The sequence below is a fragment of the Eschscholzia californica genome, unplaced genomic scaffold, assembly GCF_041429995.1.
Source record: "Eschscholzia californica isolate CP2 unplaced genomic scaffold, dmEscCali1.0.p SCAF_4, whole genome shotgun sequence".
Taxonomy (NCBI): domain Eukaryota; kingdom Viridiplantae; phylum Streptophyta; class Magnoliopsida; order Ranunculales; family Papaveraceae; genus Eschscholzia; species Eschscholzia californica.
The window spans coordinates 1,378,199-1,387,603 of NW_028238461.1; the positions used below are offsets into that span (position 1 = coordinate 1,378,199).

The following is a 9,405-nucleotide window of genomic DNA, read 5'->3' on the forward strand; positions in this document are numbered from 1 at the left end:
CTCGGGCCTGTAATTAGGACGCTCAGAGTTTCACTCTAGGTATGTATAAAATTTGCACCCAAGTTTCCTTTGGCTCCTAATGGTCGCTTGTTTTTGCTTTTTTTCACTTATTCAAATTAGTTCTTTTTACAGATCTCATTGGAGAAAAGTGAAACAAACACAGGACTAAACAAAACAGTTAAATAAAGAACAATAATGCCAGTCGTATTGATGTAACATTCTTCAATGCTTAGCAAATGTGACATGAAATAGTAGCCCCTAATGGGGTGAAATTCTCTAGTAAGGACTTCTAAAACAGAAATAGGGACAATCCTAAATGAGCCAAAAATATACCATAACCCTAGAAACTATCCCTATCTTATCTTTTGATGCCTTGAAGGGTACACCCCAGCCAGCAAGGTGGAAGTCCTAATGCTTCTGCCCTATTGTGGGATACAACATTAAGCTACTAGCTAGTAGATACCGATCTCCTGCCAACAAAAAGATGCAGAATCACCTCTTGACATTTACAAATTCCTCAGATCTTTTCAGTAAGATGACTTTATGTGCACTACAAATATGTTAGAAATCTTTGAAGAGTAATACCTCCAGCTGCTTTTTACTCCTCAGGTTCTGAAAAAGGAACACCAGTAGAACCCTGACGATGCTGGAAGGAACCTAACTTCTTCCTGTTGAGGATGGATCCTTATTTTGTGCTTCAGGTAGTGGTGATCTCACTAACTTCTTTAGTGTATCTACTATACTTGCAAATGATGGTCGCTCCTTTGGTTCACTGTCAAGTAAAAGAAATATTTCGTTAAAAAAAGGCGCGAGTTCCAAAAAGTCAGGTATTAATCTTTCGTTCTGTTGGAAATCCCTGCACAGTCATGGCAGCTGGAATGTGCAGAAGAAACCCCTCATCAGGGTTGGAGGTGGCAACCTCACGCTTAGAGGAGCATCCATAGCCAGGCCCGGCCTGTATGTGCCGGGTTAAGCTTATGAGGGCTAGGCCTTTTGGTGGGCTTGTGGAGCCTTTCGCAGGAACAATACCCTGTAAGGCTGTACCCGTCGGCCATGAGCATTGATGGCAAAAGTGAAGAAGATATTGGCAAGTGTGGGGTTGGTCATTATAATGGATGCCCATCAGCCCATGAGGGGACACATTCAGATACAGTTAACATTTGAGTCGGAGGGTCTTTTCCTTGAGGATGGAGGTCCGCAAAAGGCCTTCTTCAATTAAAACTGGCTTTTACCCCTAGATAACGAGGGCAGGTTGGAGCCAGTCTGAGCCTGTTTATGAGTTTATCTGCTACCAATTCCAATCGGGCTCAACATTACTGTGGGCGTCAAATGTGGCTTTGATAGGAAAAGAAGTTCGGCTGGGGTCAACTAGGCTAAACCATGAAAGTGCTTGAAAAGCTTCATAAATTCTTACTCAGACCAGCATGACTCCATTAGAGATACCAACAGAGGACAGGTATTTGGAGGTATGACGAGCCTTCTGTTCTGGAAAGCAACAGCTCCAACTACCTGAAAGATCATATAGTTTATTTCGGAGGTGAACTATTAACTAGACAAAAAGATTTAACGAGTGTCGGGCTTATATACCTGAGCCGGACCAAGTCCACTCCAAGGTTGTTGCATAGTCACCAGCTCCCACAAGACGACTCCAAAGCTATAAACATCGGATTTCTCATTTGACGGCTCTCCACGAAGTAATTCTGGAGCCATCCACTCAGGCTGGAAAAGTAAATAAAATTACAAAAAGATAAAAGCACTAGCGAGAAATTTGCGACTTGCGAAGACATGCTCAAATTGAGAAACATAATTTCTGTTATTTGCAGGTCTGACTGTTATTTGCAGGTCTGACTGAAAATGTGAAACTAAAAAACGCATAGACCGACTAAGAGAAACAAGGCTCCATCTGTAGAAAAAAAGTAAGTTCTTTAATTTTACGGAGATATGAATTCTATATTCCTTTCTACGCCAAACGAAGTTTACAGAACAATTACGCATTTATTCTCTTTTCACTCTCTTTTGGCAGGATTGATCTCTTCCAATTCCCCGTGACATGGAAAAGTACAAGATAATTGATATCACTGATAGAAGTTTCATGGGCGAGGCACTTGGTCGTACATTGCTCAGCAAGCCATTTCAGACCCACATTATAACATAACACGGATAACGGTCTAACATATCGGCTAGGCCTTTTGGGTAGGTTTGGCGCTTAGAATAGTGAAAGCGTAGATGGTTTAGGGCATTCCCGTGCTAAGGAAAAACTTCTGTACATGGGATCGGACGGTGCCCAGATCAAGACCAGAGGGCTAGAATTGAGACAGCTGTTAAATCTACATACTCATGACAGCTACTACCACGCTAAATTTCACCTTGACCTCTTCAAGGGAAAAATTACTATCTTCCTAGATAAAGACCGTAAAAACTCACGCTGAAGTTTTGAACTGGTAGCATGAAACACAGCTTAAACTAGAAAATTTAGTGAACATTCTGCAACACAGCAATCAGTTCAAAGCGGTGAAAAATACTTACAGTACCGGCAACAGATTTCGATGATAGAAAGGTGTTTGCCTTGAATCTGGATAATCCGAAATCACAAACCTGAAAGATAGAAATACGAGAGTAAATAAACAAATAAACCAAGTACGACGCTGGTGACTATAATTTCAAATATATAGCCTACCTTCACCGTCCAATTTTTGTCTACTAATAGATTTGGAGACTTAAGATCCCAGTGAACTATAGGTGGCTTTAGGCAATGTAGATAATTTATTCCCTTCGCCTGCACTAATGCATATTAGAAGTTATTCATCTGCAGGTAAAATACGTGCTGAAATCTGGCAATTACAACTGGCACACATACCACATCCAATGCCATGCGTAAACGCCTCCTTATATCCAAAACCTCACCAACAGATGCTCTATGTAAGAGACGATAAAGGCTTCCCCTGTTTCAGAAAATTTCAAGAATTGGAAGGATCAAGCCAGTGAAATACACACATCATCCTGGCAGGAAGTGCCTCAGCTCCTATTAAGCAGAAGCAAGATAATTTACCTGGGCAAATATTCTGTCACTATTGATAGATGGGGACGTTTAGTAACAGCACCCATGAAAAGAACAACATTTGGATGACGTACACGTTTCATTATTGCAACCTGCAGGTATAAAGAACCAATGAGTCGAAGATCTAGAGATTACATAAATTAACATCACAGAGCCTACCTGGTTCTTCCTAAGGAAACTCCATGTTGAAGAACTGGGATGGCATGAGGATATCGCAGAGTATTGATTTTCTTTCTTATTTTTCCTTAAAGCTTAGAAGTATTTTTGTTTATTTAGCCAGATCAGGATCAGAGGAAGGATAGGTTACAATCCTCAACCAGAACGATCGGAAATTACACTTTTTAATAGGGGCACAGGAAACCAACATACAAATTTGGAAAAGATCAGTTTCGACTGTCAATGGCGACATTTATCCAAAAATATATCTACACATCTCAGGAAGTAGACTGGTTAATTACTAAGTGAATTAGATTCCCATAGTCACTGGGAAGAGTGCACTTAGCATGATGAGAGAAGGATTGAGAAAATGAGTTGATGGGAATGAGAATAACAAGCAATCTATTAACTACAAGTTACAAAGAAAATGTTTCTTAAGAGCAACAGCTAAACCCTAAAGTTCCACTTGTTGGATTTCCAAGTTTCATATTGACCATATATACATACCTCTCTCAGAAATTCCTTTAGTTGATCATCGTGAAAGTCCTGAGAAGTTAGAACCTTGACAGCCACGTCCTGCACACCATGTTTTCAGTAAATACATGCTAAACCCAACAGTAAGTAAAAGATCAGAATGCAAAATGTAGTTGGATCATCTTTGCGAGACATGAAACATATTGGCATGTTGTTCAAACATGTATGACCGCCGTGACATAATCGCAGATTAGCAGAGTAACTATCAGAACCTCAATAATGAACTCTTGTCATGTGGTTGTTATAAAAACTACTGCTTTCAAGAGCTACTGTGTACATCTAAAGCAAGACCGACATTTACTGGATAATATAGAGGAAAAGTGTCATAATTTCTAAATATATTCCTATGAAGGGGAAATGCATTTGGTAATACGAAGAAGATAAAATTTTTGATAGCAAGACGATGAAGTGTGTAGGACTAACCGATCCATGCCATTCTGCACGGTGCACTGTCCCAAATGAACCTGAAAATTTTTGAGTGGACAAAAGTTCAGCGAGAAATAGCTAAAGTTAAAAGAGAACTATAAAACTGAAAACACCAGTTAGATATGCACCAAGACCTAACAGAGAAGCAGTCGTACCAGCACCAACACGCTCCTTCATATGTAATTCGTCCCAACATATTTGAAGCCAGTCCATTGCAAGCGACGGCTCAAGATTTAAACATTTTGGGATTGTCACTAAATGACAACCGCTTTCACTCTGGAGTCTGGAATTGCCATCCTCCTTGAGTACCTGTTCGCAAGATAAGTCTGGTTCGAGTTGCTTCAGTAAATTACTGACCACCGGGGTGCCACTTGCAACTACCCCTTCTTTCCTGGATTCTAGCATGCAATCTTTGTTGCCATGGACTTTCGAATGTTCATTTACTGGAATAGCACGAGGAACTTCTGATGCGTTCTCATTGACAGGGAGTAATTTGACACTCTGAATACAAGTATGACCATTATATGCAAGAGAAGGATCCCCACAAGCTTCTGTGGCCACGGAGTAAACGGGTGCATTTGATTTTCCAGGCAAGCCGTGACTCTGAGTTGGAAGACCTTCTTTCGGTAAGCACGAGCGAGGCCAACCTCCAAAGCTGTTATTTGCTATAAGAGACATGCCAAGAAACAGCTCAATTTCCATGCTTCATGTTTTACATAGGTGACGTAGAAAAGCATATCCTAGTCCTACTCCTACCGAACCCACAAATTCTAACAAGTAGGAGAATCACACATTAGTTCTACCATTTCTACCGATGATTCACATCGAAGCACTAACATCCAAACCCAAAACATGGAAAATATGTGATGATAACCAACTCCAGTGAAATGCATTTGACTCGGTTACGATGCAGTGTCATATAAAGAATGTTGTCATTGAACTCCCAAAAGCATGCAATATGTACCTGGGTTTTGAGGATTCTCAGGGAAAGCACTTGCGTGCTCGGGAAGTGACGTTCGGTTCAATGGTGTATCATCTAGATAAGGCTGTTGGTAACCTTTAAGATAAGAGATCTTGAGTGGTGAAGGCATTGGTAGAAGTAAAGCTCCATTGATTGAGGAATCTGGAGTGTGAACATTTCCTGGCTCTCCAACTAGATCAACTACATATTCCCTGTTAAACATAAATATCACAGTCACAAGAAAGGGGAGAAATGGAACTTCAAGTGACTAGACAGAGAGGCCCCCTCAATAGTAATTGTTCTTGTCCCCTATAACATGCTAAAGTTCACAAGGGTTGAACATAGTATAGGAACCTTCTCAAACTCCAGTAATTCCTATCAAGTACATGTTCACATATTCCCCAGCGGTACAATATACAGGAAGACACTAAGTGCTTTGCCAGTAAATTGTGACGGTCCCACCACGCTGTTCTTGCTTTTGCACCATTAGTTGATGGGTGGTAGTGGTTGGGTGGTAAACCTTAAATCAACATTCTAATTGCATCAAGTGATTGGTGTTTCAAATTTAGAACAATTTGAAGGGCTCGTCACAAAGTAAACAGCAACGGACCAACAATTCCTTTTTAGCGGTTAAAAAGGATAAACGACTGCAGCACAATGATCCTAAATGATATGTACAAGCTCAACGACAGTGCACTTAAAAGAAGTAACGAGTTATTAGCAACATTGAATGAAAATAATGCGCAAACGTTCCACTCAGTGCAAGGAAGATGATGATCAAACAATCAGGTACCCTCCATTAACGAAGGTAATGGGAAATTAAAATTATGATTTCATGGGAGCCTAATATGGAGGGATTCATGGGGAACAGACAAACCTTGACAACTGCTTGTCATCTCCAATTTTGACAAGACAGGAAGACTGATGGTCAGTTACGCAATACTTGCATCCTCGAGCTATCCGACATGGTAGACCAATGTAATCAGCTAATTTCTGCATAAACAAAAACAGTTGGATCCTAGAATTCCAGCTAAAGAGACGTCCAGTGTGAAGGTAATGGTAATTTATTTTTCATATCTACATAATCGAGAAAATATCGCTGGAGAACATGGTCAATGATAAACAAGGGGTGAGTAATTTTTTCTCTTACCCAAGTTACATCTAGATTTCTTATAGATTTATTTGATATTAAGTGTGAGAACAGTCCTACATAGGAAGGGGTACTCTAGTAACCAACAATATAATGTCTAAGCTCTCTCCACTCTTAGCCAATTGGATTTGAGTTGGATGACTACAAATTTAACATGGTAATAGAGCTAGGCCCGCACGTGATAGGCTCACCGGTCACACATGCTTCACGTCGCCCAAAAACACATGTTAGACTCATAAGACGCCACAAATAAGGCATAGTGATAAATACCAGAACATATAAATTAGATCTGGAGGTTATTAAGGTATTGAGTCGAACGGAAGGCACATCACCTTGAACAGAATAGCACGATGCCTACAAAGACCAACAGGGAGACTACCAATGGGAAGCACAACGCATCTTCGATAATTTCTCACTCTCGTGCTGACCAGTTTCCAGTGCATGGTCATATCACCTTGCTCTACCGGAAAAGCACCCCTTCAATGCCACGAAAAGTAACGGATTAAGATTAAAAGATCAAGGACGAAAAGTTCAAGCAAACCAGTAGGGAGAAAAATGAACTCACCCCATGTAGATAGAAACAAGTTTACCAAGCTTCTTCACCAAGACTAATGTTTTCCCTGAAGCATAAAAAAGTTCTTTTGCTTTGTCCTCGAGCTCCTTCAGTCGCAAATCCTCTCGCCCATCAACAAGTAGTACTTCCATGGATGCATCAGCAGGATCAACAGCCCTAAGAGATACTAAAGGTGGAAGCTTTTTTCCTTCCTCTAAATCGTTGCACATCAACCAAACATATGGATTCATCCCAAGAATGTTATAGAACCCATCTGATATCTTATCATTATATGATAAGCACCCACTTAGCTGAAAAATACGAGAGTAAGGCATTTAAAATCCACTAGCTTTAACTAGTATTATATCAAAATAATCACCATAAATCAATGTTGATGAACTATATGATCGAAAACTGCCTAGACCTCATCCTCGAGCTATTCTTGAACTGATATGGACTTGTGTGTCACTAGCAAAAAACAAGATTACTCTAATTTGACCCAACATCTAAAAAAAACAAAATATACCAAAATTGATTTATCATATACCAAAGTTGATGAACAAATATGATTCTAAAATGTCTAAACCTCATCTTCAAGCTACTCTTAAACTGATACTATCTAATGTTTCACTATCAAAAAAAGAAGATAGTGTAATTTGACCCCACATCAAGAAACATCAAAAGTTGACAAAGAACTACGTTTTATTTCTAGAAGAGAAATCAAATTTCAATGCAAAAAAGAGGCGCACCCAGAGACGATAAGAAACTTTTTCCACATCACAAGAAAGATCATTAGGGTCCGTCGAATTCTGGTCGGAACAACTGATTTCACCAGCCAGAGACGCCTGAGCTGAAAGACGAACAGCAAGTGTAAGCTGAAGATGGTAACTCTCTCGAGATCTCTGCACCAAATGTTCCATTGTCTCTTCTTCGCCTTGTTGTTTATTCGAAGAAGAAGAAGAAGATATCTGTGATTCTCTAACCTCATTTGAAACATTTCCATCCACAGTTGTCGTCCCTGAAAACAAACTTCCAGGATAACTACTTTCAATCGACAATCTATTAGATGAGGCTTCTCTACCTAAAATTCGATCTTGACTGACAATCATTTCAACCGGTGGTTCTGGTTCAAGTAAAAGTGGTAATTCCTCATTATCCGATTCAATCATCGATTGCCGTTGCACGATTGAGTTATTATCATTATTGTTATTGTACTTTCCGATTTTGAAAAGATCTGACGATGTAGTTGCTCCGATCTTCCATTTATTTCTTTGACTTGTGATCTTCTCAACTTTCCGATCATTTTCAACATTATTAGAACTTTCTTTCACAATCTTCTTCTCCTGATACGGATTCAACTTCGGCGAAGGATCGGGAAACTGCCTCGGAAAAAAGTAAGTAGTTCGATGAGGCATTTTTTATTAGCCTCACGAGTTAATCAAAACTACAATCTCCTTCAACTTTCTCCAAACTTCAACCTCAACCTCAATCCCAATCTCAATTCTCAAATCTCAACTCTATCTGTTCCAATTTCAGAGACTTTGATCGTAAAACCTAAATAACCTTACATTTTCGTAATCAAAGAGAAGGAAAGACATTCTTCTTCCCTCCTCATAATCATCAACTAAAATATTACTGATCGGATATATAATCTATACTAAAACTCAAAGGTCGGTTGATTCTTAACCTAAATTATTCACGGTTCTATTCAGACGGATTTGTAGTTTTGCTTTCAGAACTTGAAATCTCTGTATTACTGACCAGCAAAAAGCTTAAATCACAATAATGGAGCTATTAAGCGGTTTTGAAGTAACCGATCAAAGCTTATAAGCAGTATTGGAAACAAAACAAACAACTTAAATTCGATCAATAGAGATAAAAAGCGGTTTTGAATGATTCAAATAAGCTGTTTTGAGATCAAAACCGACTTGAGAAGAGCGGTTTTTAGAGAGAGAGAGATAAGTCCAACGCCAACAGTCTGATTCTGACTTTTTTTTTCAGTTTTCTTTAAGCGCGGAAGTGAAGAAATAGGAGTATTGAAAAAGAAATATTAGCTCTCTCTAATATACGCGGGAGGTTAAATGCGCACCTTTTCTTTTCGGGTTACACGTGAGCAAAAAAGTGAAGTTTATTTGACACGTATGCATGTAGATTACTCAGATACGCGTAGTACGCACCCTGTGTAGACTAGAGTGAACCAGATTTTGCTGGTTTTCTGGGAACTAGGAAAGGGTTGTATATATAGGGAGTAGTTATGGGGCAATCGTCATTGGGAACGGCGCAAGCCTTTAAAGAAAGGGGTTAATTCTCTTTTGACTCCCCATGTTTAACCAATTCAACATTTTAATCCCTCTAATTGTCCCACGTGACATATTAGCCTCCAATCAAAAGTTGTTATAGGTTTTGCCGATAGTCTTTCGGTATGTTCAGGGATGGAACTAGGAGTAGTAGTCAAGGGGGGCCGAACAAAAAAAAAAGTGAAAAATCTAAGTCTACTAGTGCTCGAACCCAGGTCTCTCACGTCCAAAACTCAGACCTCTACCATCTCACCCACGCTACATATATGT

General features: G+C 39.6%; 1 protein-coding gene across 2 annotated transcripts; it reads right to left on the reverse strand.

The window, feature by feature from the left end:
• Positions 1-183: 183 nt before the first annotated feature.
• LOC147541321 (Protein kinase superfamily protein) lies at positions 184-9,099 on the reverse strand. 2 transcript variants are annotated; one of them, XR_015239774.1, is made up of 16 exons: positions 7,588-9,052; positions 6,851-7,149; positions 6,618-6,762; positions 6,013-6,128; positions 5,139-5,347; positions 4,330-4,839; positions 4,172-4,212; positions 3,722-3,790; positions 3,050-3,150; positions 2,858-2,942; positions 2,678-2,776; positions 2,527-2,595; positions 1,588-1,719; positions 1,415-1,509; positions 586-772; positions 184-470 (listed from the first exon to the last, which is right to left on the reverse strand). XR_015239774.1 is itself a non-coding variant. In XM_086673438.1 (15 exons), exons 1-15 carry the CDS (start codon positions 8,251-8,253, stop codon positions 658-660), a joined length of 2,751 nt encoding a protein of 916 aa, XP_086529564.1. In that variant the 5' UTR covers positions 8,254-9,099; the 3' UTR covers positions 184-657. The 2 variants fall into 2 exon arrangements, 1 of the variants encoding a protein (XP_086529564.1); XM_086673438.1 differs by having other exon boundaries at positions 184-772; positions 7,588-9,099.
• Positions 9,100-9,405: the final 306 nt, after the last annotated feature.